This window comes from Xyrauchen texanus, chromosome 1 (genome assembly GCF_025860055.1).
Source record: "Xyrauchen texanus isolate HMW12.3.18 chromosome 1, RBS_HiC_50CHRs, whole genome shotgun sequence".
Lineage (NCBI taxonomy): Eukaryota > Metazoa > Chordata > Actinopteri > Cypriniformes > Catostomidae > Xyrauchen > Xyrauchen texanus.
This window is the reverse complement of record NC_068276.1, coordinates 37,796,423-37,821,522: the sequence shown is the minus strand read 5'-3', so window position 1 is coordinate 37,821,522 and position 25,100 is coordinate 37,796,423. Positions and strand designations below refer to the sequence as shown.

General features: G+C 36.6%; 1 protein-coding gene across 4 annotated transcripts in view; it reads left to right on the top strand.

Annotated features, from left to right (window-relative positions):
• Window positions 1-24,309, top strand: part of LOC127627167 (ubiquitin-protein ligase E3C-like) — a 36,509-nt gene extending 12,200 nt beyond the window's left edge. For all 4 annotated transcript variants that reach the window (XM_052103469.1, XM_052103686.1, XM_052103613.1 and 1 more), the window contains 13 exons: window positions 1,621-1,707; window positions 1,845-2,002; window positions 3,483-3,709; window positions 10,536-10,640; window positions 10,828-10,915; window positions 12,192-12,289; window positions 12,515-12,647; window positions 13,864-14,111; window positions 17,337-17,549; window positions 18,213-18,401; window positions 18,718-18,784; window positions 19,805-19,935; window positions 22,088-24,309. In XM_052103469.1, the coding sequence (XP_051959429.1) occupies window positions 1,621-1,707; window positions 1,845-2,002; window positions 3,483-3,709; window positions 10,536-10,640; window positions 10,828-10,915; window positions 12,192-12,289; window positions 12,515-12,647; window positions 13,864-14,111; window positions 17,337-17,549; window positions 18,213-18,401; window positions 18,718-18,784; window positions 19,805-19,935; window positions 22,088-22,258 (1,915 nt within the window). In that variant the 3' untranslated portion in view covers window positions 22,259-24,309. The remainder of the gene's footprint in view (window positions 1-1,620; window positions 1,708-1,844; window positions 2,003-3,482; window positions 3,710-10,535; window positions 10,641-10,827; window positions 10,916-12,191; window positions 12,290-12,514; window positions 12,648-13,863; window positions 14,112-17,336; window positions 17,550-18,212; window positions 18,402-18,717; window positions 18,785-19,804; window positions 19,936-22,087) is intronic.
• Window positions 24,310-25,100: the final 791 nt, after the last annotated feature.

Genomic DNA, 25,100 nt, shown 5'->3' with positions numbered 1-25,100 from the left:
TTGCCACTTACTGGGCAGGAAGAAGAATTTATTGCTAAAAAGGTCTTCTGTATTGATCTGTTTCTCACCCACACTCATCCCTTTAAATCCAGGGGGCTAATATTGCCCTTTTATGGAAAATTTAATTTCTGACACTGATACATGTCACAAACCTCTTAAGAATTTCTTCAGAAGATGTTTTCACATGTATCCTTTTCCTCATGCTGATTGTTCCCCCTCCATTTCTTTGGTGATATTTTTATATTTTACTGCTCTGTCCAGAGGAGAAGGCTTTTATCATAAATCTTGCCTTCACTACTTAATCATTATTGGATATCTGTAAAAAATAATTAACTGGCCCAGGAAGATTAATTCCTATTGCAGTGGATTGGATAGTTTTACAAGAGGCATAATAGCTGGCCCTGATTTACAACTTTCAACGAAGAGCCACTGAGCATACAAACTTGGTCTTCTTTTAAACATAATCATATTTTAAGGGAAGAGTATCGCTGTATTTCACATTAGACAAAGTTTTTATAGAATCAAAGTTGTGTTAGTGTAAATAGTTTGCTTGGTTCTACATGGACAGGTCTCATTAAAGAGTGCAAGTAAACTGATGTTTTTGCTATTTAAAGACACTTTAAAGACAATTAGTAGTATGCAAGGAATACAAAGATTAAATAAAGAAAGCATAAACAAATAAATATATTTTTCTTGTTAATATAAGAGATTGTTCTAAGAAAAAAAATATTTACAAATTTACATTTTAACTTTTACCAGCTACTCAGAAAAATCAGAGCGATTGTCTTTTTGTTGGTGTATCCTACTTTTGTAGTGTTACATCCAGTTCTCAGTGCAAGTTCTGCAAAAAAGAATTATAACGTTTTTAACGGATAAGTGCTGCTTGATATTAATATTGCATACAATGGGAAAAGGTCTATAAAAGTGTAAACAAATGTACTTTATTGTGTTAAGGTGGATGAACACATTCTTACCTTAACTTCAATCCTTATCTTATGCTCTCTCTCTGAATTTCTTCCAATTACACTTTATTTCTTCTTTCTCTCTCTCACACAAAACATGCAGTAACCAGCAGAGCGATTTCTCACACTCTGGTGTCATGGCTGTTAGGCTAAATGACTGGGGTGACCTAAACGCAGTATCTAATTTGTGATTGCAACTGCTCCTGCGGTCAGGCAATTGTGGCTGTGCAACATTGTCTCTCTGCCTTTCATTAGCTTAAATGGAGCCCCCACTGGAATCACTTGTCTGTTTACGACCCTGGAGCAGACTGCTAGTTTACTAATGGAAGGTGCCTCACCTAAATAAAGCTTAATGGCTCATTTAATCTTTCCTGTGGTCACAAAGACGAGATGAGAGGTAGGCTAGAAATTCCAGTTCACTGGGTTGTTTTTATTTTTCTATTTTATGAGTCCTCCTGGAAATTTGGGTAGATTAGGGTTTAGAGGCAGGAGATGTGGTTATTTGAAAATGTTGCGATAGCATATTTCCTGAAGCAACTAAGTAAACGTTTATGAATCATGTTTAGCAAGTGTAGCTTTCATATTATGAGGTACTTTCATCTTTCAGTTCATGTACTTCTGCTTTAAATCTTTACGCTGTCCCTTTTTTGTTTTTCAGGCTTTTGTACAGTTTAGCCTTTAATGCTCGCTTTCTTAGACACCTGTGGCACTTAATCATATCCATGAAGACAAAAATGATCACAGGGTGAGTGTTCTACATTGTCCTTTTTTTGTTTTTTTATATGTACCTTAATGTGATTCTACCGATCATATTAGTGTATGTAAAATTAAAGCATCAATTTAAAAAAAAATTATTTCTTTATTCACTCAATTGTTTTGTAGGTCTATGGTTCCCTTGTTGCAGGTGATGTCTCGGGGTTCTCCAATGTCACCGGAAGACTCGAACAGGATCATCCCTCTCTTCTATCTCTTCAGTTCACTCTTCAGTCATTCACTCATCTCTGTGCATGACAGCGAGTTCTTTGGCTGCTCAGCAGATGGTAAACATCTGTTCTTTATACTTATTCTGCATAAATATGGAAAAGAGATTTGAAGTACTGGATGAAACAATCAATGTTAATTGACAGTCAATTGATTAAAAAAAATAATGTGTGTGTAATTTATACAGTATATATACACAGTACTGTGCAAAAGTGTTGGGCACATAAGATGTTTCACAAAAACATTTATCTTAAAATAGTTATGTAAATCTTCAGCTTTAGTGTGTCAATAGGAAATATACATTTTATACTCCCAAACATTACTTTTGTAAATAGAATAGATTAGAGTAGAAGAACAGGGAGCCCTACAACAGATGGCATTGCCCCCCACTGAACATCGTCTCAGTCTGGGATTAAATGAATAGAGATAAGAAATGGAGACAGCCTAAACAGATAGAAGAACTGTGGTGAATTCTCCAAGATGCTTGGAACATCCTATCTGACAACAACCAAGGAAATCTGTGTCCAGGAGTACTTCGGAGAATTGGTGCTGTTTTGAAGGCAAAGGTGGTCACATCAAATATTGATTTAGCTTTTTTATGTTTACTGGACTTTGCAAGACTTTAATTGATAAATGAAAACTATTTTTGGTATTAATTTTGAAGACATCCTTACTATGCAACATTTTTCACCAGTGCCTAAAACATTTGCACAATACAATTTACTCAGAATGGTGCCAAAAACAAAAAAGCATCCAGTGAGGGGCAGTTCTGTGGACAGAAATGCCTTGTTGATGCGAGAGGTCAACAGAGAATGGCCAGACTGGTTTGAAGTGGAAAAAGTCTTCAGTTACTCAGATAACCACTCTGTACAATTGTGGTTAGAAGAATAACATCTCAGAATGTTATTCTGAGATTCAGGTTAGTGCTGTTTTGGAAGCACGAGGAGGACCTACACAAGTTTTGCCAGCTGGTTTTAATGTTGTGGCTGATCGGTGTATATATATATATATATATATATATATATATATATATATATATATCATGATTATTTGTATTTAGTTAACACATTTAGTTGCAAGAAAACAAAATAATAGACCTAAGTGTAATTATTAATTTCAGTCATTTGCATGGATGAATGTAGATGTAATGAATGTAGATTTTGAAACTGTCTTTTTACTCGTCTCACTCGTGTAAAAACAATAAATAATATTTTCTATGTTAACAGCATGAAAGAAATGTAACTGTAAATGTAATTGAATATATTTAATTAATCACATGCGCTAATGCGTTAACTTTGACCGCTCTAGATGAAACATATTATTTAATCGCTGATATACTGATGTACACCTCTCAGCGCATTTGAGTTTTTCCACTTTTATTATTTTGGCCTTATTTATTTTCATGCACACCTTAAACATTTTGCATTGAATCTATTAAATATACTGTATATTTTCATGGGGCCATTTTTATTTCAATTTTTTTTTATCGCCTTGCATGAAAATTCAGTTTGACTAATTTGTCATTGTTTGTTTGGGCAGGTCAGAGACAGTCGTCGATGATGCCTTTCTCTCTGATAGAGTTGGTGACTTTATCTCGATGTTTGCGGGATGCATGTTTGGGCATCATTAAGCTGGCGTATCCTGAGACTAAAACAGAGCACAAAGAGGAGTATGTAGCAGCGTTCCGCAGTGTTGGAGTGAAAACAAGCAGCCAAGTACAGCAGCGCATTCAAGCTCAACAGAAACGATGGGTCCAGCTCTTCAAGGTGATTTACTATCTGTTTTCATATCAGACTCTTTTAGTGCCAGGTGAAATTAATGCGGAATTCACTTGTGTAAGATGTTGTAGTTGAACGGGTTTAAACATTACTAGTACTGAGAATACTGTCACTACCCTTTATTCTCTATTCATTAGTGCTGATAATATCCTTAGTGGATTATGGGCATTACTATTAGCTGTGGCGCTGTATTAGCATTGCTAACAATGCCTTTGATGACCTAATTAGATGTGTTGACAATTAATGAGGTGAATAGTCTCAACATCTGTTAGGGCCATCAGAGCTGATCAGTCAAGCAGGAAGGCCACTCGTTTGGGAAATTGATAGGTTGTTTGCCAAGACTTAGTGAGCTGAATAATGGCATTAGGATATTAGTCTGCTATCCTCACTCTCTCTCTCTTCCTCTATTGTGTCTTCCTCATTTCATTCATCCAAGACCTATATCCACATAACCTGAAAGGCTGCTCGGCAAGGAAGAAGCCACTGCTCCAAAACTACAATAACAAAGGCAGAATAGGGACCATCTTCACCTATGGAAAGTATTCATATATACGAATTAGGGCTGTCGATTTAAAGCGTTAATTCAGTGTGATTTGATTTGATTAAAAATAACGTGTTAAAAAAAATTCACACAATTAATCGCAATGCGTGAATGCGTAATAAGGAAGATGCCTGAGAAATGCAAGCTTGTACTACCACCTGTTTACTCCAGAGGGCAGTAAGTGAAACTTCAGCTGTATGGCAACGTGCAGTTTATACAGAGAACAAAACTACCCTTCAGCAGGCAGCACAACACAAACATGCATTACATTCTTGCGTTCAAAACACTTTCAGCGCAAATTCAAATTAAGGGATCTGAAGATTTGTTCGAAGTATTAAACTATGTTTAACTTGACACAGTGACCTAAAATTATGTTTATGATGCAACGCACCCAAGATGCTACACAAGCATGTGTATATCGAAGGGTCCTTAAACAAGCCCTCATAATAAATCTCCAACTGATTGACAAATTCACTTGGATTCACAATGGATTGCTGTAAAGTGTGTGTGTGTGTATATATATATATATATGTGTGTGTGTGTGTGTGTGTGTGTGTGTGTGTGTGTGTATATATATATATATATATATATATATCATACATGCATGCATGCATACACTTATCAATAATACTCTTATGGCTAAAATGTTTACAGTGTTCAGTGGCTAAAAAGTCAATATGCCTAAATGTTACTAAAATATGACTAAAATGTCCAACAGTTTTCATTGACTAAAACTATATTAAAAAGCCCAGTAAGCCAAATAAAAAGCACAATTACAGATGTGTTTGTTAGTGTCACGCCATATGACAAGTCTTCACAGAGATATAAAGAGACATGATGCACCGTTAGCAAAGTGGGATTTCAGAAAATGATCCACACACTGGACAAGAGGTACCAGCGATAAGTAGAACTTTTTAGAAAGAGTATTTGGAAATACCAGTTTGTCATTTAAAAAACAAAACACAACAGCAACAACAGTTTGAGTGAACCACACTTTGATATCCAGTTTCCTTTTCAAAAGAGTTTATAGAAAGTACATGTTACATCCTGATTAAATGTCCCTGTTTGTTAGGACAATCTTATTTTCATGAAAATTTGTATGTTCTTATTTATTGTTCCATTTTATTTAGGTGTAATATTGAGAAAATAACAACTTTGCAGTAATGCAAAGATGTTATTATTTAATTTTGTAAAACATTTTTAATTTGAAAACACTGCATTTATAGTTGTTGTTGTTGCTAGTTTGTATGTTTGAATCTATTTGTGCATTTTCCTTGATAACCAAGCAAGTTTACTCATGTTACCATTTTGTTTATTATATCGCAATCGCATATCGCCTCATTATATTAACCTCAATAATCGCAATTTGACGTTTTCCCCAAATCGTGCAGCCTTAGTGTGTGTGTGTGTGTGTGTGTGTGTGTGTGTGTGTGTGTGTGTGTATATATATATATATATATATATATATATATATATATATACACACACTCACCTAAAGGATTATTAGGAACACCTGATCAATTTCTCATTAATGCAATTATCTAATCAACCAATCACATGGCAGTTGCTTCAATGCATTTAGGGGTGTGGTCCTGGTCAAGACAATCTCCTGAACTCCAAACTGAATGTCAGAATGGGAAAGAAAGGTGATTTAAGCAATTTTGAGCGTGGCATGGTTGATGGTGCCAGACGGGCCAGTCTGAGTATTTCACAATCTGCTCAGTTACTGGGATTTTCACGCACAACCATTTCTAGGGTTTACAAAGAATGGTGTGAAAAGGAAAAACATCCAGTATGCGGCAGTCCTGTGGGCTTAAAAATGCCTTGTTGATGCTAGAGGTCAGAGGAGAATGGGCCGACTGATTCAAGCTGATAGAAGAGCAACTTTGCCTGAAATAACCACTCGTTACAACCGAGGTATGCAGCAAAGCATTTGTGAAGCCACAACACGCACAACCTTGAGGCGGATGGGCTACAACAGCAGAAGACCCCACCGGGTACCACTCATCTCCACTACAAATAGGAAAAAGAGGCTACAATTTGCAAGAGCTCACCAAAATTGGACAGTTGAAGACTGGAAAAATGTTGCCTGGTCTGATGAGTCTCGATTTCTGTTGAGACATTCAGATGGTAGAGTCAGAATTTGGCATAAACAGAATGAGAACATGGATCCATCATGGCTTGTTACCACTGTGCAGGCTGGTGGTGGTGGTGTAATGGTGTGGGGGATGTTTTCTTGGCACACTTTAGGCCCCTTAGTGCCAATTGGGCATCGTTTAAATGCCACGGCCTACCTGAGCATTGTTTCTGACCATGTCCATCCCTTTATGGCCACCATGTACCCATCCTCTGATGGCTACTTCCAGCAGGATAATGCACCATGTCACAAAGTTCGAATCATTTCAAATTGGTTTCTTGAACATGACAATGAGTTCACTGTACTAAAATGGCCCCCACAGTCACCAGATCTCAACCCAATAGAGCATCTTTGGGATGTGGTGGAACGGAGCTCGTGCCCTGGATGTGCATCCCACAAATCTCCATCAACTGCAAGATGCTATCCTATCAATATGGGCCAACATTTCTAAAGAATGCTTTCAGCACCTTGTTGAATCAATGCCATGTAGAATTAAGGCAGTTCTGAAGGCGAAAGGGGGTCAAACACAGTATTAGTCTGGTGTTCCTAATAATCCTTTAGGTGAGTGTATATTTCACATTCTATCAGTTTATATGATGTCATGAAATTGTATTTATAGTAATGATACGAGCTGTTGCTTGATACATAATTGTATTATAAAAATAATATCTTAATTGCTACTATATCAAAAGTGCCATGTAAAAACATTAGGTTTTGTAAAAACCCCTGCATAGCTGCTGCAAGAGCCTTTTCTTCCATATTTACTGTGTGTGTTGAAGTACAAATATTTCATAATGTATGATTTTCCCTTTTAAATATTTATATTTGCACATATATTACACTTACTATATTACAATTTGTTTTTATATGTTTGTTTATATGCACATGCACTTGTACGATTTACATGGAGTATGATATTGATATGCGTAACAAGAACCAGCAGCTCCGCGAGCAAAAGCTTATTGTTCAATGACTTTTCCCTCAATGTATGATTTAGAATTAATGTTTATTTTTGCAACACTTTCACCTTCTAACCAACTTCCAACAGGCGCATGCTTTACTGGCCTCCTGCCATGTTAAAATGGAGAATGTTGTGAAAACAGTCTGTGAAAAAGAAAAATTAGGGTTGATGTTGTTGAATGCAATGTAACTGCAGGGTTGGGAGGGTTGCGTTTTAAATGTATTCCACAACAGATTACAGAATACATGCTGTAAAATGTCATTTGTAACATATTTCGTTAGATTACTCAAGGTCAGTAACGTACTCTAAATACTTTGGATTACTTCTTCAGCACTGGTAAATTTGTTCACTTGTTTTGACTATAAAAACTCTGTACAATAAGACAAAATACACATGTTAAAAATACATTCTCTGAAAAATATCTTATGCAGTGTTGTTTCTAAAACAAGATTTGATCTTGTTTTAAGGATTTTTAGATATTTTTTACAGCAAAACTATATAAAAATTATTATCAAGAATATGATTTTTGCCCTAATATCAAAGTTCTTACTAGAAAAAAAGAAATTATGATCTAACGTGAATTTTCTTTAAAAAATATATGATCGTGTCTGGTAACATGTGCATGTAAAATGGCTAGAAATAGCATTTTAGCTTAGCATAAAGATGACGAATTACACAAGGTTTATTTCTATTTCTTCTGCTCCAAACTTACTTCAAACCTAATTCTCTGTCTGCTCGTATGACAGAGAATTAGGGTGTGCTCTCATGAGGCACAGCACTCTGTAAAAGACAAAGCTGAATCCAGCTTCTTAAATGGCAGCTTTTTATTCAGTAAAAGGATAGCTCTGCTTAAGTTCTCACCATTACACAACTCAATGAATGTTGAGTGAATCTGAACATTTTCTAATCAGTGGCTAATAACAAACATATTTGGGTCGCATAGCACGACGTTTGGTTGCATATACGAGTGATTTGCTCGTAATTTAGAGGGCTGATAAAATTAATGTAAAACAATTTATAACATTGTACTTTGTGCAAAAATCCTCTATTCCTGCAGGATTTTAACAAGATGGATCACTTGCATACATATGTATAGGCGAAATCGCAGTGTGATTATGGCAGCTGTAGAAAAGAGTCCCACTTTACAGTTAAAATGGCCTTTTAATAGGTAGATTTTTTTTGTGATGTTTGAGTTTAAGAAGTGTAATGGTAGCTAGCTGGTACGTGGTAGGTTTGCAGTGTGTGTAAACCTCACTCCCCTGGCCTCAAGAGGCGCACTAACGACTGAAGCTAGAGGCTGTAGCCTTTAGCATCCTTGTTAGCTCACCCACCTCCCATGCTGGCAACACTGGTTTGAATCCTGTTTGGAGTGGGTCATGCAGGACCAGTTGCAGAAGCACCATTAATGAAACTATTATTATCAGATTTTATTGCTGATTTGAAATATGTTGTTTGATTGTAATCTTGACCATCCGTTTTGGGGATTTCAGTCTTCCCTCAAATAGATAGAAGCTGTACATGTATCAATAGAAAATAATTCCCCCATTAGGTGTTTCAGTTATGGCCACAGAGTGACCTGACTTTGCCTTAAGACAATGTCCTCATTAAGAAGCTGAGAATATTGCAAGCTATATAGCTAGCTCTTTTCTGAAAGCCTGGGGGCTGCACACTTTTGAAATGCTGCTTTGAGAACCTCAAAATTCAGTTTTCACTTGCAGAATATATTTTTCACATTTATAATGAACTCATGAAGGTGAAAACTGAAAGTGACACGGCACATCATTGATTATATATAATTTGAGTAAATATTTTGGAAGTTATTTTTGCAAGTGACTTGTTTTGAGTGATGCATCCTGTTGGGAAGTGAGGACTCAGTGTTTGGGTTCTCCTAGAGATGAATCCGTACAGCATAAAAAAGGGTCTGAAAGAATTACACAAAAGAGGGTGCAAACACCTCCCTTCAGCTGAAACGACCCATTAAAGTAAGAGCAGGAGAAATGCATTTTCCAAATTGAATGTGCAATTTACAGTCAGCTCTAATGCTGTTGACCCCTCACACACACTAATGTTTGCCTCCAGCCATGGGCCGTCCCTCCTTATGTTTTATCACTCCTATTGTCGAGCTATCTATTTAATTGAAAGAAGGTAATTGAATGAAAATTATCAACTAAGCTTGTATTAATATTGCTAATTGAACTTTTTTTTCTTGGCCGTGTTTGGAGAGGGACGTCACCGCAGGAGTTTTGGAGAGACACATTAAGGCCCGCACTTAACCTGATGGGCAAATTAAGCAATGCTTATTCATTCCACTTAGACATGAAGAGCCTTCAGACCCCTGCCCCACAGCAACAGAGTTTTGCACTTGCCATTATCAGAATCAGAATTAAAATGAGCTTTATTGCAAAGTATGCTTACACAAGGAATTTGTCATGGTGTCAAGTGCAAGAGAATGCAATGTATATAAAAACATATACATTTAAGCATATACACATGTAGTGAAAAAATAATAAAGAAGATATAACAGATTAAAAAATATAAATAGAGAAATATAAAATAGCTCAATAATGTTGTTTGAATATTTTATATACATTTATGGAGTTATATGCAGGTGCAAGTGTTAGCATGCCTTGAGAGATTGATAGGCATTTTTTAAGAAGACAACTAGCCTCTACTTAAGTTCCCACCACATTTCTTTTATAAAGTATTACTTTTTTATTCTACATATTTAGTTTTCTCTTTCATGAGAATCTGCCAGCTGTAGAAAGATGTAGGGATGTTCACTTAGGCCATGCCCACAATAATAAGTTTTCAGTTGAAAAAGTAGCCTCACTATCTGTGTATTTGTGTCCTGATGTCAGCAGACTACATTCTGATTAGCTGTACTGCCTAACTGATGAAAATCTCCTTGGATTAATATTGCACCACCAGGAGATCCAGACATTATGTCCAATAGTTATTAAAGAAATAGGAAATAAGGTAGACATTTTATGTTAAAATGTTTTATCCTGCTTGGTTAATGATAAAAACAAGTAGATTTGTTAATGACTAACTCATAATATTTGTGGATAATATGTTTGGCATGACTACATTTTTTTTAAAGTTTAAATCTAATTAAGCATTTGGCATATTTGTTATTTAATCAGTAAAATTATGTTTTGGATGTGTGTTATAAAAGGTGATTACCAACCTTGTGAAAATGTTGAAAGCACGAGATATTCGAAGACCTTTCTGTCCATCGGGTCATTGGCTGTCTGATGAGGTGAACATCAGGGCTGACAAGGTAATTTAAGAATAATAAATGTGTGATTAAAACCTATTACAGAATTACTTGTTTTACTACAAAGGGGTGGAACATTGTAAGCTTTTTAAAGAATAAACTGAATTTATAATAAATTGAAATGTATAATTGTAGATGGACAAATAGCTTGTATTTTTCGATTTCTATGTATGTTGTGTGTGTTTTGTAGGTGACTCAGCTCTATGTGCCCTCTGCAAGACATGTCTGGAGAACCAGGAGAATGGGACGTATCGGACCGCTTCAGTCCACATTAGATGGTAAGACTTGATTTGAAGAACAACCACATGTGAATGTATGTTTATGAAGTGACAATTGTTTCTAAGTATTAATGCTAAATAAGATTTGTGCATCTGATCTTTTGCATGCCCCCCTTGAGCATATGTGCTTAAAATTTTAATTAGCCAAAGGCAGGATACATCTGGCTGCCTGTTTGTCTGGACCTTTTTCATTTTCCTAAATTGACTTTTGAGGTAGTGACGAATGGTCCCTGTATTGACCATGCTACGCCATATTTCTCCACCAAGATGGCCCCTTGATGGCGGGTTGGTGGAGAGCGAGAGCACTGACTAATTGAGTACAATCATTCTAGCATGCTAGCAACGTATTAGATGAATGACACACCTCGTCTGCTGCTTAGGCAGTTTTTTTTTCCTGTGGTTGAAACGTTTGTAGGACGGAGTTTTAATACAAAACAAACGTCCCCGTAATGTAGGGAGAAGACAGGTGGATGGGCAAATCGCTGCTGAGTTAATTAAAAGTGCGTGGCAGGAAAGACGTACTGGATTGAGCGATCTTTAATGACATGGTCTGTAAATACTGCATTCAGCAAAGCTGGAAGTGGACTGTAGATCCACAGTCATTGTCTTGGTTTAAATTAAGATTTTATTTTCGTTTTGTTGCACACAACAAATTTTAGTACATTGCTTTGGAATGCTAATGAAATGCCATGTTATGGTGAGGAAGCCTTTTTGAGGGTTGACTGGTAGTATAATTGTCTGGATGAATAGAGAGTGTTAGAGGTTGACTGTCAGCAGGATGGATGAAGGCTTTAACGTTCAGATGATTTTTTTGCTTGGAGTGAATTGCTTGTCAGTGTTGCAGCATTTGTGAATAGAAAATCAGATTAATAAACTAATGGAAAGACCCCTAAAGGTGAAAAAATATTGGGAGGTGTGAATATATTTTCGTTATATTTGTAGATTTTCTTTGGCCTTTTTATTACTTAAAGAGTAGGGAGAGGGCAATAAATAATGGGTATGAAGGTGTGAACAGGATTGGGAAATGACATAAGCCCGATTCAAACTGGCTTTGACCACATACGAGAGCCACAGCTCAATATGTAAGAACATTGTGCGCAAACTGCTAGGCCATGACTGCAACGTATTTGTAGATGTTTAATGATGAGTTTTTTTGTTTTGTTTTTTTTATCTAGATGTGTATTTGATTTTGTATAAACACATTTGTATTGAGATGATTTGAAGAATAAAGGCTTACAGAGATGTCCTGCATTTAGTTTTTTGTTTTCTCCCTTAGTCGGACCAGAGCCTCCACCACTGTCAGTATCAGAGGAGAGACACTTGGCTATTCTCACTGAATTGCCCTTTGTTGTGCCCTTTGAGGAGAGAGTGAAGGTAAGACAGCCATCATTGATATATTATGGAGTTTGGTCTACTGTCTTTAGACTGTCCAGGAACACTTTTTTCAAGAGTGGACATTACCCCAAACCATTTGATCTGTTTTTGTGTTTCAGATTTTAAACAACAGTGAGAATCTAAATAAACGCATGCTTTATGCAAACATTTGGTTATATACCAGTATGTGTTCATTCTCAGCTAAGCCTTTTCTTATGTCTTTAGATTTTCCAGAAGTTGATCTATACTGATAAGCGGGAGGTGCAAGGAGAGGGGCCTTTTTTGGATGGTGTTAATGTCACCATTCGACGGAACTACATCTATGAAGATGCATATGATAAATTATCCCCTGAGAATGGTAAACAACATCCCTCAAGTATGATGAAAAGCTCTCTCAATATCAAGTTTAACCACCACCTAAACAAGATCATCACACATAAATGATTGTTTTGTAAAAGCATGTTTGCAGGCCAAAACTTTAACAACCATTTTTTGGTGTCCCAACAATTTTTGTTAAAGTAAATTTTGTTAAAGCTAAAAAACAAAAGTTGTCCTGCTCCACAGGAATTCACCTGTCTTTAAATAAATTGTTCACTGTTTCCTTAGCACCAGTTAAGTCTAAATTAATAATGCTGTGATTTATGATGGTGGGATATCTTTCTTTGTAAAAAGCAAAGCACACAGGAGGACCCCCATACCATTTTTGCGGTGTTGCCTAGAAAAAGCATTAAGCTTGTATACAAGACCATATAATTCATAGTAGCTCTCAACAAAACCTATTTTGATTTAGGTTGAGGTATCTTGATTTTAAGAACTCTTTTTAGGACTATTTAAAAATATTTTCAAGCTATGTAGTGCCAAACATTTTTATCTGATGTGGAATAGTTTCGTGTTTATTGTTGCCCAACTCCTTGGTATAAACCTTTTGCAGTGTAAAGCTATATAGTTTTTGGCAAATGTCAGTCTGTTTTTATTTTTTTAAAATTTTTATGGAAATATTTTTTCAGCCTAATAATTTAAAGAGGATGCATAAATACACTTTGTGTGCTGGAGTCATTGAGGTAAGGACTGTAATAGGGTGCCACAGTGAAGTGTATGATTAAAAGCAGTGGTTACAATGATAGAAGTGTGTGTCTACAAAGCTGTTGTTGTTGGGATTTATGATCTGTAATACATTTTCCTGAAAGATGGTCTTTGTAGCTCAGGTCAGTGAGCATTCAAGGTTTGATGTTTAGGGGATTCTATTTTGTCTGTGTTCTTTTAACAAATGCCAGTTTTGGTTTCACCTCTCTCTTTGTTTAAATAAAGGTGCATTTAGATGGCTAGCATTTCATATCATTGTGGAGTTAAGTAACCAGTACATGTTTATTTGATTAGGCTTATGTTGATTTGATTTTGGCACTTACATTCATAAACAAGTTAGCTCAAAATAAAAACAAATGTATTATTCTCAATACATCTCAGTCCACTCCACAAAGATTTAATGACTTGTTCCTCTGATTTTAATTTATGATGGCCTTAAATAATCTCAAAATAATTTTGTGTGTTTGATTTGGTCACTCCCTCTACTTCAGAGCCTGATCTAAAGAAGAGAATCCGGGTTCATCTGCTTAATGCTCATGGGCTGGATGAAGCTGGCATTGATGGTGGAGGAATATTCAGAGAGTTTTTGAATGAGTTGTTGAAATCAGGCTTTAACCCAAACCAAGGCTTCTTCAAGACAACTAATGAAGGGCTTCTCTATCCGAGCCCCACAGCAGAGATGCTTGTGGGAGAATCCTTCACCCGTCATTACTACTTCCTCGGCAGGATACTGGGAAAGGTAAGCTAGATATACAGAGGTCCACATGATCTATTGTAAATCCACATCTTGATTGGTGTGGCTATTCACTATAATTTACAAAAATTTTCTTACATTTTTCAATGCAGACCATGTAAGTAAATATTTTGCACACACTGGCTCTTCATTGGCTTCTCTCTTCTCTCGTTCTTGACCTCTTTGTTGTCTTCATCTGTATTTCACTCGCAAACAATCTCAAACACAAACAGGGTAATCTGGATCAATGCTGAAGTTCAAAGGTCAGGTTCAATCAGTGGTCTCAGGCTGAGTGTCTTAATTACCATTATAGATTTAATGCATTTTATTTACAAGGTCATCGAAGTTTAAAGTCAAGTTTATTTGTGGCCTTTTGATCCAGATAATGTTTCCCTTGTCTAATATTACACAGGATCATTTTTCAGATCACCTCTAAGAAACCTCCATCAAAATACGAGAAATGTATGGTCACATGTAAATTGAATAGTTTGCTCACATTTGGCAGATGCATTTATCCAAAGTGACTTACAGTGCATTACATGTATACATTGTATCAGTTTATTTGTTCTCTGAAAATCGAACACATGATCCTGGGGTTGTTGCTACCATGCTCTACATGCATCTAAATCTATGTTTACAGCATTTTGCTAATTCGTTTATAATTACTATGCTTGCGGTTCCATGAACACATTAATTGAGTCTACATGGAGAAAACAATTGTGATAAACCTTTTAAATATTTTTTACTAAATTCTGTGTTGATTAAAATTCACCAACACGAAGTTCATGAACATGTTATGTGTCAAGTAACCACATAGTAACAGTATATAGTTTGTTTTAGGAGGGGGATGAAAAGCATTTAGATCATGTCGCATATGCTATAGATGTATTGTTGGATGTGCAATAAATGTGAATAATTTGGAAATGTGTTCATAATAAGCAGAAATAATTTTACAATAAAATCATTGTTATTAACTGTCCTTTTTAATACAGCCACAAGCAACAAGACTCTTAATTACACTTAGTGCTTTACTAGTATGGTTATTCCCTGAGTCACAATATATTGATGCTACTGTTTTTGCCATGTCTTGTGTGTCCGCGAGCAGGTATTTATTAGCCGCTAATGTTTTTTAAGTTTCATTAATGCACCAGCCCAGGATTGTTTATCGCAAAGCGCATTTACTAGGGGAAGGGTAGATGAATTACCTCATGCCAAGAAGCTTGCTGCTCAATTATGCTACTCCATTAGCCCATGATTCCCCATCTCTGTTTGTGGAGCCACCGCATTTGGCCATTGACGCTAAATCAGCTTGCACCATAAATAACCGGCACCATGCCACTGGTAATAGAGTTTTGATCTGTTTTACAGTCACGGGCATCAACACGACTTGTGAAGAGGCAATTCAGGCCACTTATTACAGAGCTATAATGAACGCACACATACACACGCCTTGTCTGAAGGAACATACATAACTGAGCTCTTACTCTGAAGAATGATTAGCCCCACACCCCATTTTCCTGATCTTATTCCATTCAATTGCCCCCACTCCTCAGTAATGGGCAAAGCAATTAAGGTGAGGAGATTAATTTGAATTTGACTTTCAATTAACCCTCCTTCCCTGTCCATAAATATGTGAAAAAGTGGCAGACCGAGTGGGATATTGATATTTGTTTAGTGCTGTTATAAAGGAGGCTTGAATAGATTAGGATTGCCTCACTGTTTCTAAAACAGATACACACACCCAGCTCTTGAGTACTTCTACTTTCTCTGCTTCTTTAGTGGTTACTGTTACCTCTTGTTGCCCCCCAATAAGATAATTTACTCACCTTCACGTTGTTCCTTTTCAACTTTATTTTCACTGTGGAACATAAAAGGAGATGAACCATGTAACAGTCATACTGGGTTGTTTGCAATAACATGAGGGTGAGGAAACTCATGAATATTCCTTGTATGTCAACATATTTAATAGAATTTGCCACTGACCGGTCTAGTTAGAAGGCCCACCAGGAACCTGAGCTTGCAAAATTCTTCAGAATGCTCCACAATTTCTGCAAAATTGGGATGCCCATCATTGACAAACTTTTATACTTCCTGCTCCCCTTGCTTTTTCATTTATGCTAATATAATCGTTTTAGCTAAAAGAATCTCCTCAGCCTTGTTTCAAATTACCCTGGAGAATATTTTTTACATGAATACTCCACAGTCCACACGTGCCCTCAAATAGATACTGACTTTCTCAGTCACACACACATTATCTAAAGAAACATTGTTCTGCAGTTCAACAAGCAGTGCTTAACTGTCCCTTTCCAAAGGGCAACAGAGAGGAAAGAGAAGGTCAGAACCACTGATTAATGGCAAGTGTGGTTGAAACCTGTTCATTTTTTTTATTGATTCTTAATGCTGTAAATTAACATTTATTTGGCAGAAACAGAAGGCAGCTGCTAAGTTGTTGGCATTTACTCTCCTGATGGTGCCACAATTTGCATTAATTGCGATGCCACTGCACTCACTTATATTAAAAGGCCTGGCCATTCATGAATCCACCCCCCGAGTCATTTTGGCACAATTTCTGGCAATAAACACCCATAAATAACTTGAAGGTTTGAAAAATAGTTGTGCGTTGTGCCTCCATATTCTTATTGCATTGTCTTCCCAGAAGTAACGTTATTGATAGGTTTCAAGAGGGCACAGCACACATGTTCCCACATCAGGGCTCGTGGGAAGAGTGATGCTAAGTGGATTATTTTGCATAACATTTTTTCCATGTTTGAAGTTGCACAATTATCCTGTGTTTAGAAAATGCTCTGATTTACAGCCTGTGTGTGTGTGTGTTTAAGGTACATCCATTATGGAAATTTGTGAAATTTATAATCCATTTAGCTTATGTGGTCGGGAGAGTTAGTGCAATAATTTATTTAAGGCCTGAATATTTTAATGTCCTCGTATATAGTCTTTTTGGGACTATTGCAGTACTTTAGCTTTTATGACTCACCATCATTGTGCTTCTTAATGGAATGACAGGTTAAGAATACAATTGATGTTTTGGAAGTTTGAGCTGCTTAAATATGAAGTGTCAGTGTTTGAGATAAATTAGCCTACAAGATTAATGTATTGTCACAATGATTTTGCCATCTATTAAACTCATAGTGGCTGGCGTCACATTGCACTGTATTTGATACTCTTGGGGGTCATCCTTGGTTAAATCTCTCTTTCTGTCCCCTTTTCCCTCAGGCGCTGTATGAAAACATGCTAGTGGAATTGCCATTTGCCAGTTTCTTTCTGTCGAAGCTTTTAGGCACCAGTGCAGATGTGGACATCCACCATCTGGCCTCTCTAGACCCAGAGATGTATCGAAACCTGCTTTTCCTCAAGAGCTATGAAGGTGACGTGGAAGACCTCGGCCTAAACTTCACAGTGGTCAACAATGACCTCGGGGAGGCTCAGGTAAGATGCTTTGTTTCTCGTTTTTGTGCTGATTTGCTTGTCGTTTTTGTCTCTTCTCTCTTTCCCTCTCTCTCCCTCATTCGTTCTCTGGATTGTTAATGATTAATCTTAATGTTGGTAGTCTTAGCTGTTTGAGATAAAGCATGTCTCTGTCTAGAGCTCTTTGAAAGTAATTCTGTGTTGACCTGCTTAAACATTCTTGCTTGGAGGAAGCTGCTTAGCATAGCATTAGGGCTAATCATCCAGTAAAACAGTAGTAGTGCCACTCCGCACCACCAAACCTATAAACTACCTTTGTATGGCCCAACCTGAGGTGTACGGTGGGAAATCATGTGTGGTCTCCATGTTTGTTTGAAATAAATAGTTTTTTTTTTCTTAACACATTCTAAAATATTGTCTAGTATTTGAAACAACTTTTATTTATTTTCTCTTAAAATTTACAAGGTAAATGTTTGTAGTGAAAAGTGGGTCAAGTACATATGCACTTATTTCCTCTTTGTTACTCCAATGTCTTCAAAACTTTCCTTAGCAGCTGTACTTTTCCACATTCTATAAGGGATTAAACCATCACTCAACCTAGAAAACTGATCCATGTGAACAGCAATGTTTTTGGCACAGACGGTGCCTGTCACACTTCCATCTATTTGTTCTTTTTTTTTCCAGGTGGTTGAGCTCAAACCAGGGGGAAAGGACATCCCGGTAACTACGGCCAACAGGATAGCCTACATCCATTTAGTGGCCGATTATCGTCTGAACAAACAGATCCGAGCGCACTGCTTGGCCTTTCGGCAGGGCCTGGCCAATGTGGTCAACCTGGAGTGGCTGCGCATGTTTGATCAGCAGGAAATTCAGGTAGCATCTCAGCTGGGAACACACACACATAGACTCGTATTGGAAATGTGGGAATTGGGTAGTGAATAGGCATGGGTCCAGAGACAAACCATTCAGTTGTGTCTCTGAAAAAATTATGATATTGTTATTTACACACTGTGTCCTTCTATTCTGTACCCCTAACTGTGCTTGACTTTGGGCTGTTTCATTGTTCCATAATAGTATCCATATTCACATTTTGTTTACATGCTTTTAGTTTAAGAACTTGTATATTTAGTTCCTAATTACACTGACAGACATTGAACTGACAAAAATGATAACAAACATATACTCACAGGTACTGATTTCTGGTGCCCTTGTGCCCATCTGTCTGGAAGACCTGAAGAGATTCACTAACTACTCAGGTAATACAAACACACCAATCAATCTTTTTTTGCCCAGTCAAAAATGAATGAATAATGATTTATTTGGTTTATTCTGGTCTGATTTACTAGTATTTATTTCCTTTCAGATGTGTTAGATTGCCATTACTTTATTTGTATTCTGTATTTATTAATAAGGGAAAGTGGAAACATGTACAGATCAAGTTGAATATGTAGTATATTCATTTTTACAAATTGTAAAGCTTGGTAGTAATTTAATATTTTATTCATTGTATTTTTATTTGGTAGTGCTGTCAGGTAACAGCTTTTTCCTCTACTTCAACACGATGCAGAAGACAATAATTTTTCAAACATTATCAGAGACATGTTGTCCTTTTGGCTAAATTAATGCTCTAAATTGCATTACACAGTAGATCCAAGGAGCAAAGAAGATTTTGAGAATAGTTGTTTTTAAGAACTGTGTTTTAAAAGAAAAAATATTATAACAAACAAAGTACTTCTAGAAAAATGTAAACTACAGTTTCTAGATTCATATGTACAACCGAAAAGGTGATTGAATTCCTGCAGGACCAAAATATCTAATATGATAAACTTTCTAGTTTCATAAAGGTATCAATGACAGCTACTAAGCTGTGAACTTTGTGGGTTGTAAGCAGATTCAATTGATAACTAATCTTAAACATTTATTTATTTAAATGGCTAAGAGGTAGAGGGTATTATTAAATAACTTATTCATGTATTTTAAAGTGAAACGGTGAGACCTAAAATGTTTTAATGAATGAGCACATAGACACTGATTAACATTCCAATTAACTTCCATTTGAGGAGGTCAAATGCAGAAACCATCTTTACATGGTCCAATCTGTATTATTGTTTAATAAGTCATTCAAACACATAGTGATAGCAGCCAACTAACGCTAAGAGATTATCTAAAATTCAAGAATGGTTGTTGTGCAAGATTTTTGCCATTTAAATTCACACACATCGATTCTGAGAAGATATTTTTGTTTTTATTTACTGTTGAATTGCTTTACTTCTCAGGTGGTTATTCAGTGAATCATCCTGTGATAAAAATGTTTTGGGAGGTGGTGGAGAGCTTCAGTGATGAAGAGAAACGCAAGCTGCTCAAGTTTGTTACAAGCTGCTCGCGACCTCCGCTCTTTGGCTTTAAGGTAAGTCAGTTTTGGCCAAAGTCATTTGACTTTTAATATTTCTCTAGGTGTAATGTTAATGCATTAAACACATCTGAGGTTTAGTTCTATTGTGTCTGGACTTGTTAAAGTCAAGTTATTGTTTTATCTGTGGTAAAAAAGTGAAATGTGCAGACAGCGCAACTCGATGTCTGAGCTGCATCAGTATGAATCCCACCTCTGTTATCACATGGAGTTCAGGTGAAGTTCATACTGGCTCGCACCTGGCGATAATTTTTATTCAATAAAGTTATCAAGATCCTAACCACAAAGAAGTCTACTCCCTGCAAGGTGTGTGTTGCTTTAACAGAGAAATAATGAAATGAACAGGACATGTTCGCAGCATATCATCATTAATTTCCACAAGGTTGTATGAGCAAACACGCTCATTGTAACAAATCATTTTCACATTAGAACTGCTATCAGGATGGGGCTTATCTTGGTCTGTATTTGTGCTAGAGAGGTTGCGACCCATAGCGTTGTAATGTTATTCAAGGCTTTGCCAAGTGCCACTGGGTGTGTGAAATCCTTCTGACTGATTAAAAAAAAGTTGTAAATGCCCTGTGAAACTTGGAATGGCTCTCGCCTGATGTTGACTGTATCAAGTATGTATGTTATCAAAGGTTGCTAAAACTGTCAGCAAAAGATGGGGATAGGTAGAACAGTGAAATAAAAGAGAAATATTCTCAAATACGTGTTTATGCCTTCCTTAGACTAACCAAGGAATGTAATTGTCGTTTTATTGACTATTACATATTTTAATAGTGGCCATTAGTTTAAAACCGATTACTTTAGTCTGTTTGATTCTGGGTGGAGGAAAAATCATGGCTTTCAAGCAATTCCACAGATACGTGTTACTGCCAAAATTAAAGTGGAGCCATTTAATGAATTTGACTTTGGTGTAGACTGACTGAGGGACAGATGGAAAGGAGGCTTAAGAGAGGAAAAAGACGAAGAGAGATAGATCAAGGGAAGATGCCCTCCCACCTTGTCTGCCTCTTCAGCTAGCTCAGCCTTAATTAGGTGCCGTTAAACAGGCCAGAATTCATTAGGGGAGAAATAGCCCTGTCAGAGTAAGCTATTTAAAAAAGATGATGAATACTCTTTTCCTAAAATGATGGCTCCCGCCATGACACTTTCTCGATAAGCAACGATACTTTAATACCTTAATTGTTAGAAAAATTGGCTCGTTAAAGCAGGTTTAATCAGGTTCATTTTGGGGTTGAAGTGGTTACAGGCCCCAATATTTTTTTCATTATCTTGTTTTTCTTTCAGCAACCTCTCTTACATATAAAAAGCTGTATGCCTAGCTGATGCGTCAGTATGATATACGGCTGCTAGATTTATTGGCATAGATGCAGATTAAGCATTTTTTTTTTTCTTAAAATAAAAATATAACTCTTTCTGGAGGCAAACAAATAAAAATGTAATATTAATAAGTTTTTATGTATATTTTGTTCTTTCTGTCTCCTCAAAAAAACATTAAGCTGTCAAATTTAAAATAAAAGTGCACATTCAAATACAAAAACTGTTCATTAAAATTTTAGAAGTGTGCCAAGTGTCGACGATGACTTGCTGTAGATGGAGATTGGCTGTCATTTGCTCCATATAGCGTTCTGTTGGAACAGTCCCTATTGCAACACTGGGCTCAGATACATGCCTTTATGCAGCAAGTCAGAGACGCAAATGACACTACAACAGAGTTCAACCGAATTCCACTATTATCTGGAAACATTGCTACCATACATACTACTGTAATTAATAAAAACACTGTGACACTGCCAATATTTTGAAGCCTGGGTACCATGGTACTATAATTTTATGCACATTTGTTTAGAATGAAATACACTTTTGTTAACAGCCAGGTATTTTCTTTGCAATAAACAAGATATGATGATGCTGTTTGGTTTATAATTATGTGTTTCACCCTCTAGTGGACTTGGTAGTCAATTTAAAAATATGGTGATCATTTGAAGTATATAGCTTATTTCACTAACTGAAATATTGCCTATTTTGGAAATATTTCAGTGAAAATGTTGACAGCCATAAAAGGCATACTTATTTAGAGTGATATCTGCTCATGAGACAACTGTCATGATTAAACAAGTACAATCTGTGTTTTCTTTGTGTCTAGGAGCTGTACCCGGCCTTCTGCATCCATAATGGCGGTACTGACCTAGAGCGTCTCCCTACTGCTAGCACTTGCATGAACCTTCTCAAGCTGCCTGAGTTCTGTGACCCTCAGCTATTGAGGAACAAGTTACTTTATGCTATCGAATCATCTGCTGGCTTTGAGCTTAGCTGATGAACCAGTCGTGTCCTTGATGGCTTTGGAATCCCGACAAGAAGCTGCAGTATGGCCTTTGTCATGGTGACCAGATAGGAAGTGACCAGAATGGACAGACTGTGTGTCTGCTGTGGTTCTGCAGTGATTTGCAGAAGGTGTTGGGGCATAAAAACAAAGGATAAAAGACAGAAAACCAGAAGGACAGTTTGAAGTTGTGGCATTGACTAGTATATTCTCAGTTTTATTTTAATTTCAAAAGAGACTGAACTTGTAAATAATGGAACAGCAGTTATACATTCAAAGCGGCATCCAAAACGTAATGTGGTCAAAAGGACTAACACTGAACGGGAACATTTGAATTTTGTAGATACAGTGGACAACAGAATAAACATGACAACGCAAAATGTACCTGTAGATTTTCCTTGGTTTTGCATAGCTGATAATAGAATTCTTGATAGGGTGTTTTTAAGAGTTTTACAGTGTCTGCTGGTCTTTGTCACAATTAGTGCAGCACATATTAAGTGTCTACCAATAAAGATGCATGCATTAGCCTCGCTAACTCAAGAACAAGCTAAAGCTTAAGCTTCTTCAGTATAACAGCATGCCTGAAATTTCTTGAATACGATACTAAAGAGTTTGCTTGGTTTTAAGGTCACTCCACATTAGCTATACCAGAAAATGCACATGGCTTTAAACGGGGATGAAAACAGCTATTAATTTTCCTGGCTAAAGATTATTTTATGACTAATGTGCCTCCAACAAAGGTGTTTAATAGATTAGAGTCATGGCAGTTCGAACCTTGATGTGCAAGGTTAACAGGTCTAAACGGTAGTATGTCTCAGAAAGTGGCGTATAGTCACCTTGTTTTAATTAAAATAATTACTTAAATTGGTTGTTTCAGGTAGACTTTTTACCCAAAGAATGGGGTGACATTACACTTGGAACAAATACATATTTTTTACCACAACACTGTTATATAGATCATGCCATTTAAAATTACACCTGCAACAAACAGGCCTGTAGTTGAGATTTCAGGCATCAATGTTATGGTTCATAGTGTTTAATCAAAAATAAATGCGTAATTATTTGTTTCACACATTGGGCCTTATCATTATGCATTTTGTTAATTACATTTGTGCAATAAAGCAAACATTGAGAAATTGAGTACATGCAAGTTGTTTTTAGGTTAGTGTTTTGAGGGTTTTTAATGTCTGGGAATCTGATAAATGAAGGAAAGGTGTGACTGAAGCCAAGGCCTGCCTACTGGGCTCTATTCCAGTATCTGCTGTAGCACATAGCAATTCAATAGTATCCTGAAAAAGACCTTATTCACTCTAGCGCCATCGTTGATTTGTAATGGGAATGACAACGAGGCTGTGAGGGATAGACCTAGTCTCTTAAATGGCACGAACGGTATAAAGCTCCAAGATCACATTTGATTTTCCACAACTCATGTTGCCTGGAGTTCTTTGTACACTGAATGTTCTTGGAAAAATATTTGGTCTGCGGAACGATCCAAAAACACTTTAAACTGCAGTACAGCCCACTGAAGAGTCTGTAAGTCTATCCCTCACAGCCTTGTTGTCATTCCCATTAAAAAGCAAAGATGGCGCTGCTGTGAATAAGGTATATTGTATTTTCTGTCAGCATCCTCGAGTTGCTTTTTGCTGCTACTTACTGAATGTGTTTAGCATGGCCGTGAGGACATGTTGATTGGTTGGAAAAGAGCTGATGATGGATATATCATTATGTATGTCTACTTCTTTTAATAGGTTGTATTCCTTCACAGTTCACAAAGTATTTGTATAAGCCTTTTCTTTGTCATTTCTCCGTGTCTGTTAGAGGTCGAACATCCATGCTGAAATTAGAATGACATCATACAAACAGGTGCTGAATATCTGATTGTTTACAAATATTGATGTGTAGTCTTTGTCTTTGTTAGTGATTAGGACATGCAATGCAAATTTGCTGATTCTTTGACTGTATGTGCCCTAAATGATTTTTGACAAACAACCCTAGATACAAAGAAAGGTGTGAACATGTACCAGAGTTTATTGCAATGATTAAATGTCTTGAAATTGTATTTGCATTGGAGATATCTGCATCTTTAAAAAAAAAAAGAAATAATAATAATTTAAGCAGATCATTAAAAAACGGTAGTATTCACAATTTAATTCTAAGTTTTATGGCCTTTGACATAATTAAAGAAACATCCAGTGATGGAGCAAGAAGAGAGGCTATTTAAGACCACAGATGCATTATCCGTACAACATAAATTAAGGGTGTGTGCGCTTGACATAAATCTAATTGGGCCTTGCTATGGGAGTAAAAGATGGTCAGAGGGCAGGGAGAACTTTTTTATTCCTCCTTGGACCATCTCCATCCAAACCCCCCCCCACCTCACTCTCACCCTCCTTAGACATACACTCACTGGAATGACTCCCTTTCTGACTGAATCTCCACCACTTTCGCAGCAAGCTAATATGGGGGTAATTGGGTCTTAAAAAACAACTTGTCCTATAGCTATGAGGGATTAATCTCAATACTGGGGATTATAGCTCGCAAACTAAATGCCGCTGGATATTAATCATATCCATGCGCAAAGATACTGCGAATCAAATGTATTTTATTTGGCTTTTAGAAATGTTATTATTGCACGTAAATTCAAGCCATTTCACACCAGACTATGAAAAGTTGAAAGATTTAATTTTTAGAGAATTAAGACAATTGGTTGTGTAAATCCCTTGACGTTTAGGAGGTCTGATTGCTTTCTTTACATGATGAGCAATTTATACTGTAATCTAATTTGTCATCTCGTTAAAGAAAATACGAAATGTATCTGGTGATAGGCAAAAAAGTG